We start from the raw sequence: 18,267 nt of genomic DNA, 5'->3' as shown, positions 1-18,267 counted from the left end.
CCCTAGGGCCGGGAAAGTCCGTCCCCATGCGGGCACGGCTCCGCGATTCTCTGCAGGTACCGGCAGCGCCCGGCAGCAGCAACGCGAAGCGAAGCCCAGCCCACTCAAACCGAACCCTCCTCTCCAGCAGGTACCGCCGACCTCTCGGTCCCGGATTTTCCGAGGACTTGCACTGCGGTGGGAGGGGGCGGGGCCGGGCAGCGCATGCGCCCGCTGGCCGGGCTGGCCGCGGGAGGGAGGTGGGGCTGGGGCGGCTGTGCGGAGGGAGGGCGGCGGTGCTGCCTCCGAGGGAAAACTCCGGAGGGGAAAAGGTAGCCGCCAGCCTTCGCCTCGCCCCTCACCCCACCACGCAACCTCCATAGGAGGAAGGGGGAAGCGAGCGGCCGGTGTGTCACTCTTCCCCGTCCCGGAGGCATACGGTCCTGCCCAGAGCTCGGCGCGCTCGCCGGCGGGAGGGAGAAGCAGCCGGCGCCGCGCTCAGGGCGGAGGGCGAGCGGGCCTGCAGCCGGGGCCCCGAATCCCTGTTTGAAGGGAGGAAAGGGGTGTTCCCGCACCCCTAGCCCCGGCGGATGAACAGCCTCGAGGGCGGCGGCGGCTTTTGCGGCCTCTCCATGGCTGGGCCCCAGCGGTGAAGGCAGCAGGAGCCGCCTGTGTCCTCGTCGCGCCGGGAGGCAGCACAGCCACCAGGGGGCGGGCGGAGAGGGGGATGAGCGCTGCAGCCGCCGCCGCCTCTGCGGGAGCTGCCGTCGCCGCCTGCACCGGGGCCGAGGGTGGCTTCTTCTTGTTTTCCAGCGGCTCTGGTCTGGCGGGGCCCATGGGGCCCGAAGAGGGCTCAGCTGGCGGGCTGGGCGCCCTACCCGGTGCCCTGGCGCCTTCATCATTGGGCTGTCGGAGCCGCTACCAGCTGCTACTCTCCGGGAAGGCCCTGGCCGACAGATACCGGAAGATTTACACGGCGGCGCTGAGCGACCGGGAGCTAGGGAGCCACTTGGGCAGGTAACGCGCTTCGAACTCCCTCCCAGGCACACCCCTGGGCGGCCGCCGCCCCTCCTCATTGCCGCCTAGTAGCGGCCATTCCCTCAGTGGTTGCCCCCCGGCCCCGTGCGTGCACCTTCTTCTGGCAGCGGCACGCCTCTGCCGGCCGCCGCCCATCTCATCCTCCCTCGTCGCCCTCTTGTCAGGTAGCACAGCTGACTCCACTGCCTCGGCCGTGTGGCCGGTGCCGGGCCCCGTGGGGACGGAGGGGGCGGTGATGTAACCCAGCGGATATCCAGGTGCCACCTCCTTCCCGGCGCCCGGGCCCTGCCGGTAGCTTGGCCAGCACTACCGTGCAGATGGCGCTGCCACCCCCCGTTTCCCGGGGCCCGGCGGGGAGGGAGCTACCTGTGCCCGCTGCCCTCTCCCAGCACGAAGCCTGGGGGTTCCGTCACGCCCTTGGGGCGAAGGGTTGCGACGTAAAGCCCCACTCCGCCTGGGGGCATGGGGCGTTTCCTTACGGTGTCCATGTTGAGACCTCAGGCAGAGCTGGCTTCGCCTGGGGCCTGTCGTGCCACTGAAACGGGCTGAGAGACATGCCACTGCTTGCTCTGCACGACGCCCGTGGGTCTCGCAGGCGAATGGCCCTGAACTAGGCGCCTTGGTGCTTTCTCGTGTCATGGAGCAGCCTTTTGCTGCCCTCCTTATTTTTCGTCTTTCGGTAATCTCTTCTGCCGCCTTGTAGGCGGCCTCGGTTGCTAGAGGGAGACTTTGTCCTCAGCAGCGCTTACGAGGGGCAGCCGAGGGGTAGGGAGAGGTGTGTTTGTCGTGTGTGTGTGTCCCCTTTTCCTTGGGGATGGTGGCCCTCGGGGCTTTCTTTTCCTGACGGTCCTGCCAGCCGAACTCTAAGCCTTCGTCCCTCGGTCCCAGCAGGGTGCCTGTTGCGCCTGCCGCCTTTTCGCCAGGGGTACCTTACTGCCCTCCCATTAACCTGGGCGTCGCACGGTGCCAGGAGGCTGCGGGGCCCACCCGAGCCGGGGCTGCGGGGTAAGGGCCGCGGCGGCCCCTGTCCCCGGCGGAGCACGGGGGAGGTGAGGGCCGGCTGCCCGGCCGGAGCCGCGGCCTGGCGGCTGCTCTGTATGACTGAAGCGAGTAGCTGGCTCCCCTATGGTGCTTGTGCCCTCCCCATTGTTTTCCTCCGGAGGTCGCTGAGGCTGCGGATAACACGAAACCAGCACCTTCCTGTGTTCTCTGCCTTAAGCTGTGATGTGTGTGGCCAGGTTGTAAGGGGAACTTTTGAGTCACTGTTAGAAGTTTGTAGAAGGTTGCGATGCACTAGGTGGTTGGCTTCTTCGGTTTTGGTGGTGCTTGCTTTGGTTTTTTTCTTCTCCCCCCCCCCCCCCCCCTTTTTTTTTTTTTCATCTGATTGGAAGAGCAGGGCTTATTTACTCTTTCAGGCTGTGGAATTACCATAATAAACTAGGAAAAATAATACTCAAAATTTGCTTATGGCAAATGGTGGAAGCTGGTATTTGCCATGGACATTGCCAGTTGATACTGCAGTTACTGAGCTGTTTTCAGAGTCTATGACAGGGAAGCTATAACTCTTCCCTGTATAGGCCTGTGAGTGTTCTCTTACAGCATATATTCCTTGGTTCACACCTCATGCTTTTTCCTTTAAATATTCTCATGTCACCTCTGAACTTTGTATCATTTAATCCTGAGACTGCAAGTGCTGAGTGTAAGGAAACTACTATGTGTAAAGAGATCATCTGTGCTATTGCTCCATGGTGTCCAGATATTTGTCTGAACTTTGCCTTACTGTCTGTGCTTTATAAAGCGGTGGTTTCGAATTTGCACGTGTCCACTGTGTTCGGTTGGCTTCAGGATAATTCAACTGGTATATCTTAAATAGTAGAAAATACTGATGGATATAAATGTTAATGTGTCTTACAATTTACCTTCTAAAAAAATACTTTTTACTCCAAGGTACTATAGATTGTATTATTTTGTATTCTACTTCTTATTAGCAGGTTCTTACGAGAATGCCAGTTAAAAGAAGCATGGAAGTTGGCAGTTTGTGTTGGTCTTTATTCTTAAGCAATTTAGTCTTATACCTTGGCTGCATATTACCATTTTGGAGCAAAACAAGCTAGACACCTGGTACAGAGGAAAAGGGCTGTATTAAGCTAGTAGTTAGTATTGGTAAAAACAGCAAGTGTGCACTGGCTATTTGCCCACTATCTCTTGGTACTTACCCCCAGCCTCATGCTTTAGGCTGATGGCAGCCAAGATACTGCTCCTCATCCTCCACCCTTTATATTAGTCTCAAAATACTGCAATTTAAGGTTTGAGAACTTCAGCCACCTTGTAGTCTTAGTCAGATGTGGTTGAAAGTGCTTTTGTACTTGCTACAGTAGATAACAGTTCCTGATAAATTAATTGGAGTTTAAGGTAATGTAGTTTACAACAAAAGCCTTAAACTGAGTTTTATTTATGTGGAAAAATCTACAGCCTCAATCTGTCAGTAAGAGTGTTTCTGACTAGAAAGGTATCTTGGAATAGCTTAAAGACTGAAGAGATTTGCTATGAACATTAACAAAATTCTTCCTGTGCTCCAGAGTGACTTATTTGAAGAATGATAGTGCAACCTACTTGTGATGTATTGATGTACAATTTTTGCTTTAAGTCTGCAAAATTGTAGTCTGTACTTCACATGGTGTGACCAACACCTGCCTCGTTGAGTGCTTTTATTCCCAACCTGACTTGAATGCTTATGAAGAACTAGAAAGCAGTATGAAAATGCCTGTGCAGAGTCAAGGAAATTAAACATTGTGCATGTTATCTCTGAAAGTCACAAGTAAGATTAATGTCACATATGCAAGGTGTTTGTGCTGGCTGTCATCTGAAGTGATGACTATAATGTGTTGAGTAGGATGTGGTAATTGGCTTTGAGACACAACTAGCAGTGCTTTTCATTTCCTTGTGTGATACTGGCTGCGGTGCAGCAGACACTCTAAAGGAGGATAGCTTGGCCAGTGTACTAGTTCCCCCTGCCATGTTGACTTAATTCTGTCGTCTATTGAAGTAAAAGATTAGAGACTTGCTCTGGGTTAAAATTAACTTGGCAAAAATGGTTTGTTGTAATCCAGACTAATTCCCTGATCTGGTTCACCTTGTGATTGTGCTTGTGACAGTGAGGTGAGGGGTTGCACAAAGATCTACGTACAGAGGGGAGGGACCAGAGCGACTTCTGGTTTTGTCACTAATGCCAGTTTAATTTTGTGAAAGGAAAGAGAAGTATCTAATTCTGCTATTTAACACACAACAATCTTTGCTCAGATCCCAATGTTAAGCATCTGTTGCAATACTACTAGCAGTGGGAAATTTACTTGTCATGGTGGGTTTGGAAGATAAATCTGCTCTGTTTGCCTCATTTGTGTCCTCAGTGTTTTGGCACCTGAAATATGTGAAAGTACTAGTAATAGCATAACGGCTAGTGTAGCCATGAAACTAGTAGGAAGCATGAGCCTCTTCAGAAGGCAAATAAAACCTTCATGTTATTGGGATATTGGCTCACATGCTGGGTTCTGACTGGGTAAAATGAGAAGTGTGCTCTCTGTTACTAAAGAAATGTAAATTTGTTAACTTTCAGTCTTGAAACTTTGTAATGGCAAAGTAAGGTATTTCTGGTTTTCACATTTTTGCTGTCTCAAATATATACAAGTTTTCTGAATTGCTCCTAATTAGGAAGAGACTGGATGGGGTGCTTGGTGCCATGGTTTAGTTGATTAGATAGTTTTGGATGATAGGTTGGACTCTGTGATCTTAAAGGTCTTTTCCAACCTGGTTAATTCTATTCTATCTCTTAAGCATCTCATGGTTTTCTCTAATTTGTCAGTCCCTTTACTTTTGCCAATGTATGTACTACCAGAAGTATCAGTAAGGCCTAGTGTGTTCATTGAGACATAGTCAAATATAGATAGATACCACTTTTTTAATAGTTTTTGTGACCTCTTTTGTAATGAAAGTTTTCACTACGTAATTTTGACTAACTTGAAATTTTAATATTACAGTGATAATATACTCTAAAAGGGTGATAACTTCATATTGATGATAGAGTGGGGTTTACCTGGTTTAGAATACAATTAACCAGGTTGGAAAAGACCTTTGAGATCGAGACCAACCTATTATCCAACACTATCTAATCAACTAAACCATGGCACCAAGTACCCCATCAAGTCTTTTCCTAAACACCTCCAGTTATAGTGACTCCACCACCTCCCTGGGCAGCAAATTCCAATGGCAAATCACTCTTCCTGTGAAGAACTTCTTCCTAACATCCAGCCTAAACCTCCCCTAGTGCAGCTTGAGACTGTGTCCTCTTGTTCTGGTGCTGGTTGCCTGGGAGAAGAGACCAAACCTCACCTGGCTACAACCTCCCTTCAGGTATTTGGAGACAGCAATAAGGTCTCCCCTGAGCCTCCTCTTCTCCCGGCTAAGCAACCCCAGCTTCCTCAGCCTCTCCTCATAGGGCTTGTTCTCCAAACCCCTCCCTAACTTTGTTGCCCTTCTTTGGTCATGTTCCAGCAACTCAACATTTTTCCTAAACTGAAGGGCCCAGAACTGGACACAGGACTCAAGATGTGTGGCCCAACCAGTGCTGAGTACAGGGGCACAATGACCTCCCTGCTCCTGCTGGCCACACTGTTCCTGATACAGGCCAGGAAGCTATTGGCCTTCTTGGTCACCTGGGCACATTGCTGGCTCATGTTCAGCATACTATCGACCAGTACCCCCAGGTCCCTCTCTGCCTGGCTGCTCTCCAGCCACTCTGACCCCAGCCTGTAGCCCTGCATGAGGTTGTTGTGGCCAATGTGCAGAACCTGGCACTTAGATGTGTTAAATCTCATGCCCTTGGACTCTGCCCATCTGTCCAGCCTGTCAAGGTCCCTCTGCAGAGCTCTCCTATCCTCTAACAGATCAACACCTGCCCCACCTTGGTGTCATCTGCAAATTTACTGATGACAGACTCAATGCCCTTGTTCAGGACATCAATAAAGATATTGAACAGGATGGGGCCCAGCACTGATCCCTGGGGGGACACCATTAGTGCCTGGCTGCCTGCTGGATGTGGCACCATTCCCCACCACTCTCTGGGCCCGGCCCTCCAGCCAGTTTCTAACCCAACATAGTGTGCTGCTGTCCAAGCCATGAGCTGACAGCTTGGCCAGGAGTTTGCTGTGGGGGACAGTGTCAAAGGCCTTGCTGAAGTCCAGGTAGACTACATGCACAGCCTTCCCCACATCCCCCAGGCGGGTCACCTGATCATAGAAGGAGGTCAGGTTGGTGAGGCAGGACCTGCCCTTCCTAAATCCATGCTGGCTGGGCCTGATGCCTTGGCCATCCTGTAAGTGCTGTGTGATTGCACTCAAATGACCTGCTCCATAATCTTGGCTGGCACTGAGGTCAGGCTGACAGGTCTGTCATTCCCTGGCCCAAGTAATCTTTACTAAAAAGATAATTATTATTATTTGTCTATAGGACATTAATTTAGAAGCTATGAAAGTAACATCATGCCAATCCAAAGATAATTTGAGTAGATTCTTCTTTAGTTCCATCTGCTCCTCTAAATTTCTTGTGAGATCTGACTGCATCTGAGTACCTGCATTAACATCAGAGATGGCAGCAGTATTTGTTGAACAACATTAAATACTGAGTATATCATATGCTCCTTACTAAAGGTAGATACCTTACTGAGCTTGTTAGATACTTAATTTATTCTCTGTACAAAGTTCAGTTGGAAACGTTCTATAAATTCATTTACAAATATTTACCAGTTAGGTTGTTGGGTGGTGGTTTGTTTTGGTTTCATTTTGGTCTGTTACTTTCTTGCTAAAGTTGCCTCTTGTGACTTGGATTCTTCGGAGAGAAAAGCTTCTGTTGGTGTTACTGGGACAAAAGCCTCCAGACAAATCTCATGAGAAGTGGCTTGGTTTAGCTCAAGGAAAATTTCACTGATGACTTCATGTAAGATTTCTGATATTAACCAGAAATCAGATGGCAGTTTTTCCAGTCGTTTTGGCTATAGAAAAGGCAGTCAACTTTATTTCATTTTATGGTCCTCCTTTCTACTGGAGGATAAGACATTTTTGGAAGTAGGCCAGCTCATCCATGCTCAGTGTTGCAAAACTATACATCCTTTGAAGAAGACTGGTCATTAGATTAGTCTTTATGCTTTTTGAAGTTGACACAGGTCCTCCCTTTTGCCTCTTATGTGCAGTAATGTCATGCTTATTTGGCCCTGGCATGTTGTAAGGGTTTGTGTGTTTGGGTTTTGTTTGTTTGTTTTTGTTTGTGGGGGTTTTTTTGGGTGGTTTTTTTTGTGTTTTTTCTTAAGTTATTGAAGAAACACTGTTAGAACACTTCACTTCTGCACTGCCCAATTACTGAGACGTTTGTAGAAACCATGTTTATTAAATCTAGATATGTGAAATAGTTGTTAATTTGATAGTTCACTGGAAAGCTTTGTTATTTTCAGATCTAAAGCCTTTGCAAAAGCTGTCCCTGGAGTCCAAGAGGGGATTGGACGTGGCACTTGGTGCCATGGTTTAGTCATGAGGTCTGTAGTGACGGGTTGGACTTGATGATCTTTGAGGTCTCTTCCAACCTTGGTGATTCTGTGTGATTCTCTGTGTGTGTGTGTGACTTGATGCTTTTTAAAAATTATAATTGCAAGTATGGAAGCATTCATTTGACTGAAGAAAAAAACCCACAACTATGAAGCTTATATACAGAAAAACTATCAAAATTATAGCAGTGCTTCTTGTGAAATATTATGCATTAAATATTACATTTTTCCTGCTTACTCCTGTGCAAGGATTTGCTTCCTAGATTCCTTCCAGCTGAAATCATCTTCCATTCTGTTCTTCAATTTTTGTTTTATAGGTGTCATTTTACCAAAAGAGGAGAAAAAAAAGTTCATATCTAAAGTTAAATAGGAAAATTGATGTGCTTACGTTAGGCTAGCCTGTGTATTAGGTAACTGAGGAGTTACTGTCTGCTGTAGGCTTTTTAGCTGCAACATAGTAATGTTTTAATACTATGTTGTACTTTGGGTTAATAGGGCTGAACTAATGACTAATTGTGTGAATTTTTTACCCTCTATACCGTATTCTGATCAGGAAAACAGTTGTGTATAGTAGTGCTTTCAAAATTTCACTGTGTTTGTGCAGTGTTATCACAGAAGACATAATAGAAGTTGGCAAGAAGCTAATAATATTGAGAGGCTTATAATGTTTATTTGTGTGTATATATAATTATAAATCAAAAATATGGTATCCATGAATATTCAGGTTTTGTGGGCTGATAGAAATGATGTTCCTTTTCACAAAAACAGGGGATGAAGCAGCCTTAAAAGTCTAATGATTCTAAGAGGGACCATTGTCTGTTGCAGTCATGGGACCTGCTGCTTCATTTAGAAGGAAAGTGCGTAGTTTGGAAAGGAATTAGTGCATCTGGTAGAAACATTGAGGGTTTTTTTTTTTTCACCTCTTTCTTCTGTATTACAAAATAATACTATGTGGAACCCTTTGCGCTTCAGTTGAAAGTTTGGTTATAGACCAAACTGGAATTGAACCAAAGTTGCAATGAGCCCTAAGCTGATCTAGACATGCTAGAGAGTTGGGCAAAGGGGATCCTAATGAAGTTCAACAAATGTGGAGGCCTACACCTAAGCAGAAATAACTTGATGTAGTTGTATAGGCTAGGTGTTTATCTGCTGGAAAGCAGCTCTACAGAGAGGGACCTAGGAGACTGGGTGGACAAAAGTAAACAGAGCCAGCAGTGTGCTCTTGTTGGCATTAGAGAACTGGAGCATCTCTCTTATAAGGAAAGGCTGAGAGACATGGGGCTATTTAGCATGGAGAAGGCTGAGGGAGGATCTTGTCAATGCTTATAAAATTTAAAGGGTGGATGTCAAGAGGATGGGCCTAGTCTCTTCCTAGTGATGCCCAGTGATAGGACAAGGAGCAGTGGGCACAAACTGCAACGCAGGAAACTTGCCCTAAACATGAGGACAAACTTCTTTACATCGAGTGATTAAATGCTAGGACAGGTTGCCCAGAGAGATTGTGGAGTCTCCTCTGGAGACTCAAAACCACCTGGACATGATCCTGTGCATTCTCATGTAGGCAAATCTGCTTTAGCAGGGGGCTTAGACTAGATGATCCACAGAGGTTGCTTCCAAACTGTACCGCTCGGTGATTCTGTGATATTTTTTTATTTAGCTAGTGTGCTTTTGCAAGACTGTCAAATAGCAGCAGCTGTGTTTGTACTGTTAAGTACTGACATTCTGAATCTTCACCTGTGAAGATGATTGACATGTTCTCCAAATAAACAATTTCTTATTGAACCATTTGTATTGGTTACCTAACTATTTTACTATGTTACTATGTTTACTATACCTAACTGTGTTACTAGTTAAGTCTATTTAGTGTTCATATGCTCAGTTATCTCAGGGAGCATCTTTTTTTAGTAAGCAGATTATTATCTCTCTTTCAATTGTATTGCCTGCTCTTGGGTTTCTACATTCTTGCAGATACTTTTCAAGCATAGGTAAGGCCTTGCATAATTTTCTTCTGTTGCTAGCTTAATCCTTGATATTTGGTGATCTCTTCATATTTTTGCCACCTTTGAGGATCAGCCTCAAGCACAACCTCAGTCATGTTCCAAAATGCCGTGATAATATATCACTTTGGAATGTAAGTTTGAGGGTTACTGATGAGAATATTTGTGGTAGTATGGTTGTAGATGTTGGTATCTGTACAGTAGCAGAGTTCTTAAGTGGCAACATGACCTGCTCATGTATTAATATTATATTTTCAGTTATTAAATACACATTAGGTAGTTGCAGGAATTTTGTGGGGAGGTTTTTGGTTTAGACCAGAAAACATTGCCTGAATATTCTGCTGAAGTTCACAAGAATTTGTAATTTCAATATATAAACATAAGTGAGTACACATCCTAAGTGGAACAAGAGGAGAATCAGCATATTAGATTTACAATGAATGTGGTTTGTTCTGCTTAACACTTTAACCACTGTGATACTGTGATACTGTGATAAAATTGAAGATGGGGTCAGAGTGGCTGGAGAGCTCCCAGACAGAGAGGGACCTGGGTGTGCTGATCGACAGCCACCTGAATATGAGCCAGCAGTGTGCTCAGGTGGCCAGGAGGGCCAATAGCATTCTGGCCTGCATTAGGAATAGTGTGGCCAGCAGGAGCAGGGAAGTCATTGTGCCCCTGTACTCTGCTTTGGTTAGGCCGCACCTTGAGTACTGTGTCCAGTTCTGGGCTCCTCAGTTTAAGAAGGGCATTGAAACACTTGAGCGTGTCCAGAGAAGGGCAACAAGGCTGGTGAGAGGTCTTGAACACAAGCCCTATGAGGAGAGGCTGAGGGAGCTGGGATTGTTTAGCCTGGAGAAGAGGAGGCTCAGGGGTGACCTTATTGCCCTCTACAACTACCTGAAGGGTGGTTGTAGCCAGGAGGGAGTTGGCCTCTTCTCCCAGGCAACCAGCACCAGAACAAGGGGACACAGTCTCAAGCTGCGCCAGGGGAGGTTCAGACTCAAGGTGAGGAGGAAGTTCTTCACCGAGCGAGTCATTCGGCATTGGAATGGGTTGCCCAGGGAGGTGGTTGAGTCATCGACCCTGGAGGCGTTCAAGGGGAGATTGGACGTGGCACTTGTTGCCATGGTCTAGTCATGGGGTCTGTGGTGTCAGGTTGGACTCGATGATCCTCAAGGTCCTTTCCAACCTAAGTGATACTGTGATACTGTGACTGTTTTGGGTTTTTTTTTTTTGATTGTTTTTTTCTTTCTGTACTTTTATTTCAAAATGGCAATTTGAGGAAATAAGTGGCTTTTTGCTTAACTGAAACTGAACTTCCTTTTTTAAAAAGGCCATAATATGAGCTTTGCTGGCAGTTTTCATAGACTTATTTCCTGTCCTCAGTAATCTGCAGACTTAATCTCTGTCCCTAGAATTCTTAGACCTACTGATTTGAAACCATCTGTACGTTGGGGTTTGTTGTGGATTTTTGTTGTTGCTGTTGTTTGTTGGTTTTCCTTTTAAATTGTTGGTTGCTGGTGGGGGTGAGGGGATGGAGTGCTCTTTTTCTTGTTTCTAAACTAAGAGGAAATGCCAGTTATAGTTTCTGTTTCAATTGTACTGTCTTCTCTGGCGTGCGTGGTGATCTGTTAGGTGGCAAACAGAAGCAGTTAAAGTTAGGCCAGAGCTGGAGCAATTGAAGAAGCTAGCATTTCTCACCACTAGCTTTGGTAAATGCAGTAAATATGCTTCCTGCCTACTTAACTGGATGTTACATTTGTGTTTCTGCTAGGTTGACCATTGGCTGTGGAGTTTGGCCTTGTTTTTTGCCCACATGATGATATTCCTCCTGGCCAAAGTATTTTGAAGATTTTTTGGTTTTTTGTTGTTAGTAAATTTTTCTGCTGACATATGATGATGTGTGATTCACCAAACCTATAATTAAAAGATTTATGTCTTTCTGTAAAGCACGTATGATACATCAGCAATACTCTTCTCATGCTGAAGTACTTCATGCAAAGTGTTTTCTGTATCCTTAGTTTACTTTGGAAACTTGATCCCTTGCAGCATCTCTTAAATACATTGTTAAATTTCTGTCTTTTTTTTTTTGTCTTAATTGCTTGCTATAAATGTTGCTTCACACTGAGGTGCTGGATTGAACAGTAGCCTTATAGTTAAAGTTTTTATGTTGTAAATATACTCTTTCCCTGTGGTCTTTCACAAGAGATTTCTATGATGCATGCCTTCATAGGAGGAATACTAGTAATTGGCATGGGAGAATGGGCTCTGTGCTGTTAGGAGCTCCATTAAGGTGTTTTCCATACATTTAATTTCTCATGTTATGAAGCATTTTAATGTTTTTTTTCTTTTCTAAGTATCAAGTATTTCATAGAATATAGCATGTTACAGCTCACTGCTTCCCTCCAGACTGATGAATGTGTTGATGGGCTTCATTAGTTTTCGGGTTTTATTGTTGGAACTTAATGATGCTTCTTTCCTTGTATCAAGTACATCTATGACTACTTTGGCCTGCAAATAATATGGGGATTTTTCCTCTGTTATTAATTTAATGAATCTAAATCTATACCACTTGTACACCTTTAGGGGGGAAAAAAGTGAAAATCAGCATCATTGTTGCCGCATAACACTGTGGTTAGATTAGTGCCATTCTTTGTTACCATTTTCTTTTTTTAACTTTCCTTAACCTCTGTTCTCAAGTATAATAGTCTAAGGTAGTAATTTTTGAACTGAGATTTTGGAGTTCTTGGAAAATACTTCACAGATTGTGTAAAGCATTGTCATAGTTGTTCCTAGCAGGCAGCTAAGCACCACATAGCTGTTTGGTCACTCCCCCCTGCAGTGGAATGTGGGAGAGAGTTGGAGAGATAAGTGTGAAAATTCACTGGTTAAGATAAAGACTGCTAGCACACACAGCTTCTACATTACTTAAAGTAAAACAAGTAATTCATTCAGCACAGGTGTTCAGCCATCTCCAGGAAAGCAGAGCTCCATCACATGTAACAGTTACTTCAGAAGACAAGCCCCATAATTGCGAATACACACCCCTTACTACTACTTCTCCCAGCTTTTGTTGTTGAACATGTGTTCATATGGTATGGAATATCTTTTTGGTCAGGTGGGATCGGCTGTCCCACCTGTGTCCCCTCCCAACTTCTTGTGCCCCGTGAGCCTGTTTGCTGATGGGGCAGTATGAGAAATAGGGAAAGACCGTGAATCTAAGCACTGTTCAGCAACAACTAAAGCATAGCTGTGTTACCAGCAGTTTCCATCACAAATGCAAAACATGCAAGCACTATATAAGGTCCTCTGAAGAAAATTAACTCTATCATAGGAAAAGCCAATACAAGGAGCAAGTAAGGTAACATCAAAAAGTATAAGCCTGTTGCTTATAGTTGTGTTTTTTTTTTTTAGTATTAGAATGATCCAGAGTCCTGCCATGAGTGAAAATAATTGGAAGCCTCTTCTCTAACTTGTGCAGCAATGCCATGGTATTTAGATTATTTTGGTGCTGATCTCTCTGTCTGGGAAAATGCCTAGTTAGGAGTTTGAACTTTAACAGAGTCAAATCCTGAACTCTTACTTTTTTGGTGTTCTTGTTGCAGTTGATAACATCGCTCATCTTCTGGATTTTTGAGCCGTTAAATCAATGACTACAAATCTGTAACCTGTCATTTGCATGACACTGAAATGAGCTTCTTAAATACATTCCTTTCCTGCTTTTCTTTCAGCCTCTTATTTTGATTGTTTCGTCATGAGTTATATATATATATTCTTATGACTTGCCTCTTACCTGGTTTTGCCTTTCTTTTTTCTCCCACTAGCCAGTGCATTATTCTTTCTAACAGATGTGCTCATACATCTTCATTATGCTTGTATATTTTCAGAGTAGTCATGTCTCTATTCCATCTAGAATATACTACTACATGGGGTAGGCCATTGACAGCTGTTAACTGATGAGTTTTCACTTGTTTGTGCTAGATGATTGCATTTTCTGATACTCTCTGCACAAAGCGTAGAATTTATACGGTTTACTTGCAGTAGTAGTCACTCTGAAGATGTTATACTTTTATTAACCACCAGTAATGTGCCTTTTCTTAAGTACAGTCCTTCCTAAACTGCATGGAGCTCTTCTCTAAATTTGTGCTGGTATGATTCTGTGTTAGATAGCTTTGTATGCACTTTGGTTTTGGCTATTGTATATAGGGAAGTGTCCAAAGATGTGGATATTGTCATCTTTGCTGTGGTTGAGTGTGCTTTTTTAATGTAAAGAAACCCAGAGCCCTAAAAATGTTTAAAGGTAAGAGAAATAGAAATACTTTGGTCTGTACTGAAAAATTTGAGTGAATATTTTCCTTGCATCTCTTCTAATTTTATAGATAACTTTGCAGTGGAATAAAGAAAAATCAGATAGCTTTAGTTTCTTTTCCATAATTGTCAGTGGCTGTACTGAGAGACCATTCTCTTTATGTGGACAACACTTTGCAGGGATGCTTTCTTGTGTGCTCTCTTTGTTTATATGAGAGAGACTCATGCTATTTCAGAAGCCTTTTTAGTAAAAGTTATCATGGTACTGTTTTGTACTCTTGTACTTTTGCCCTAGTTAAATGGAAATCAGATCTATTTTACTTGCATAGTTGGGGTTTAACTTAATTTATAGACACTGCAGCATTTATGTTTCAGATGGTGTTGGGGAAGTTCTAGGGAAGATACTCCAGCAGCTGGAATAACATCTTTCTTAAGCCTCTAAAATTTTTCATATTAAACCCCCCAACTAGTTGTTTAAAAAAGTAATGTGATTGTAAAAATAATACAGGTTGTCTTGGGCTTGGAAAGTAGTTCTGAATTAGGAAGCTAAAGTAATGATGAAAAAGATGTGCAATTTTAGCTCACAAAGAGCAGGATGTTAAAGTTGTAACTGAAAAATCAAGTAGTAAAGTTGACCTTTTTCTTTTGAATCAGGGTATAGGAAGGAGTTCCAGGCCATAATAATGTGACTGTTAGTCTTATCCATCTTCCAGATGTTTGATGTCTTAACTATATATAGTTTTATATTCCTTGCCAGTCAGAGTTCTTTCAAATCCATCAGTCTCCTTTTTTGAATTTTCTTAACACTTTCTTTTCAGATGTCTTAGAAGCCAAATATATCCTGTCCTACTACTCTGCCTCTGTTTTCCTCTAAGTCTGTCTAAATGGATTGCAGTTGATCTTCCTTACCCCGATTTATGGATTTAGGTGACTGGATTTTGATGATTTTTCCATTTGTAGATATATTTCTTGAGTCTTTGCTTTTATATTGGCCTCAATGAAAACTCATGTCAGAATGCTTGATTAATAATTCAAAGAACATAGTGGATAAGCTGGCATTGGTTTTGAGGGAATACACATAGAATGACAGTTGAGCTACTGCCCACTCTACTAAAAATTGGATTTTGTCAAGTGTTACCTCATAGGCTTACTAAATAAAGTTTATATAGTTTTAAATATTTGATGTCATTGTTGAAGATCAGCAAATATCAAGCCTTAATTACTTGAGGAAAATTCTGATTCTGCTTTACAGTATTGAGATATGCCTGTGAAGCTGAGAAGTTTTACTCTTCAGTAATTCTCACTGTTGAGTTCCTTAAAATCTCTTGATGAAAAGTAATAGTACTGCCAGCAGTTTTCAGTAAAATTGGTGGATAGTGAAGTAGATTGAGAGGTGATCAAATAACTGGGCCTGGAGGCTTATGATCAGTGACATAAAGTCCAGCTGGAAGCAGGTCATCTGTAGTGTACCATAGGAGGAGCTGATACTGGGGTCAGTACTGCTTAGCATCTTCATTAATGTTAGATGGTGGGACAGAGGCTGCTCCCAGCAAGTTCACAGATAATACAAAACTGGTGCTCATATGTTTTATGGTTGTATTTCAATTCAGAGGGATCTGAACAGGCTGGAGAATTGGGCTGAAAGGAATCTCATGGGGTGCAGCAACAGGAAATGCAGCATCCTGCATCAGGGGAGGAATAACCTTAGGGAGGTGACCAACTGGAAGATTCATCTGCAGGGAATTAGCTTGGTGTACTGATGAGCAGCAATCTGTTTGTCAGTAATGCACTGCCATGGCAAAGAAGGCAGACAACCTTGTAAATTCCCTCCTGTGAGCTATTGCTTGTTTTTCCCAAACTTCTGTTGAACTTTCTCTTTCATTAGGCTTTGTTGTCAGATGCTTTTCAGCTCGTCTTTAACAGGAAGTCTGTTATCAGCCTTGCTACCCCATTTTTCTTCAATATTTATTTTCCTGTATTTTGACACCCTTAGAAGTTGAACTTCAGTGACAATGAGACGGTGAATATTAAGTTTCTTGCTGACAAGTATACTGGTATTTATCAGCTGTGGTTGTCCATTATTGTATTTGATATTAGGATGCCCTCAAGACAGGTTGTAAATTAACAGCTGTTTTGGAGCACTTTGGAGGATGGAGTAAGTGGCATGGGAGATGTGGAAGCCCAGCAGAGGCTGTGACAGCTTTAATGTCTCTCCATAATGGCTCTTTCTTCTGTCTGTGTGATGATGTGGCTGAGGCTGGGGCAGAGCCAGTGTCTGCATCAGGCTGGGGCTGGGCTTGCTGAGTTTGGCTGGTTGGCAGCTCCATGGGCACTGCAGGCCCTGGCAGACAGCAGCTTTGGCCAGATCAGCAGGTCCCACCAGGGTCTCATTCCTGGTTCTGTTGCCTTTGCTAGTGGCAAGCAAATGCAGTGAGCCTGCAGCACTCCAGGTATGTGGGGCTGTGTTCACACCAGCTCCTTGGGCCCTGCTGCTGGACCAGGCTCACCTTGCCCTCTGTCTCGGGTATCTGCTCCTCTTCCAAGGGGAAACCCACCCTGAGAGGCTGGGTTTGATTCCTGTCTGTGCTCTTTTCCCTTATTGGCTGTGCTGGTTTGAAAACAGCTGAGTTTGGCTTTAGTCTGGCTGGTTTTGATAAATCTTATGAAGAGCGACTGCAGGAGCTGGGGCTGTTTAGTTTGGAAAAGAGGAGGCTGAGGGGAGACCTCATTGCTCTCTACAGCTACCTGAAAGGGTGTTGTAGAGGTGATTAGTGATGGAACAAGAGCAAATGGCCTCAAGCTACAACTGGGTCTGTTTAGACTGGACATTAGGAAAAAAATTTCACAGAGTGATCAGGGATTGGAATATGCTACTCAGGGATGTGTTTGAGTTGCCAACCCTGGCTGTGTTTAAAGGTGCTTGGGGATATGGTTTAGGGGTGAACCTTATGGAGTAGGGTTCTGGGTTGGACTTGGTGATTCTAACCTGAATCTTTCTGTGATTATCTGTTTACTGAAGATAAGGGGGGGAAAAAACGAGCCCAAATTGAATGTTGTTGTAGTTAATCAGAAGAGCACCTCCTGTTTTTCTGCATGGCTGAGAAACTGCAAACCTATTAGGTATTTTGAGAAGTATGATGGAATTCCCTCTCAGAGTGATTAGAAAAACTGGCTGAGGCAATTTCAGAGCCATTAGAAATTACCTAGGAGAAATCATAGAAGATACATAAAGTTCTGGAAGAGTGGTATAAAGTAAATTGGTAAACAATGCCTGACTGAAAAAATGGATAAAGGAGAACTTAAAGTACTGCAGTACAGTTTCTGTTGGCTACATTTCTGAAAGTACTGGGAAAATTGTTATATAAATGGGTGTGATCAATTAGACACAGAATGGATTTATTGAATCATAGGATTGTTTCAGCTGGAAAAGACCTCTAAGATGAGTTCAAAAGTCACCACTGCCAACCCAGCACCACTATGGCAATTAAACCATGTCCCTAAGCGCCATATCTACATGTTTTATGATGGGCTGTGTCTGAGAAATGTGATACATCGTCACTATTAAGTTGCTTAAAACTTGTTGCTCAAAACTTAAGCAAAATAATTAAATTTCAGTAAAAGAAATCTCAGTTTTAAGTGCTAAGCTTGTTTTAAAACCAGATGATTGAGGTTTGGACCCAGTATCACATAGCCTGCACTTTAACTTGGAGCATGCTCTGAACTGAACCAAACCTTTGTTACAGCAGATCAGTTAGGAGTGAATCAGAGCTCTGCTTTTAGCCTTTGACCTGCCTGAATCAGGAAGCATAGGTTGATCTTCAAGCAGATGCCCATGAGAAAAGCTGATGTTATCCCTGTCATCTCACTGTCTGGAGTGAAATGTTTCTATTACCTTCTACCTGTCAGTTTGGCTACACTTGTCCTAGTCAGGGGTACGGTAAGGTGATTTAAAACTGCAGAGAAGACCAGCCTGGAGACATGCTGTGGGATTGTTAGCTGAGCATACTGTGAAGCGGTACAGCTCTTGCTCTGCATCTGGATCTGTCCTAGGTCCTGAACTTTTCAGTCTCATCATTGGCAATTTGTGTTGAAACCGAAATTGTAGATGAGAAAGTTCATAGAGGATGCAAAACTAGGATTACAGGTACACTAAAGAGAGCAACTTCAGCAAATAGTTGCTTTAAAAACAAAGAACAAACCCAACAACAAAAAGCCCCCTCGCAAAAAAAAAACCAAAACAAAACCAAAAAGTAAAGCAGCAACCAGTAAGCAGAAATGTCAAACAGACAGCAAATTAAGTAGAATTTTCTCTTGACAGGTTCTCCAGGTTGTATAGAATTAAGTAAAGGTGACTCA

The 18,267-nt window shown here is 43.9% G+C and overlaps 1 protein-coding gene across 14 annotated transcripts in view; it reads left to right on the top strand.

Annotated features, from left to right (window-relative positions):
• The first annotated feature begins 251 nt into the window (after positions 1-251).
• MYCBP2 (MYC binding protein 2) overlaps positions 252-18,267 on the top strand; it is a 197,443-nt gene continuing 179,427 nt past the window's right edge. For 13 of the 14 annotated variants that reach the window (XM_068155980.1, XM_068156571.1, XM_068156486.1 and 10 more), the window contains exon 1: positions 252-996. In XM_068155980.1, coding sequence (XP_068012081.1) covers positions 707-996 — 290 coding nt within the window. In that variant the 5' untranslated portion in view covers positions 252-706. The remainder of the gene's footprint in view (positions 997-18,267) is intronic. The other variant, XM_068155893.1, reaches the window with a different exon arrangement.

This window comes from Melanerpes formicivorus, unplaced genomic scaffold (assembly GCF_026170545.1).
Source record: "Melanerpes formicivorus ecotype bairdi unplaced genomic scaffold, bMelFor1.0.p_v2 SCAF_1, whole genome shotgun sequence".
NCBI classification, from domain to species: domain Eukaryota; kingdom Metazoa; phylum Chordata; class Aves; order Piciformes; family Picidae; genus Melanerpes; species Melanerpes formicivorus.
The sequence above is the reverse complement of the archived record's forward strand: the minus strand, read 5'-3'. Positions and strand labels throughout refer to the sequence as shown.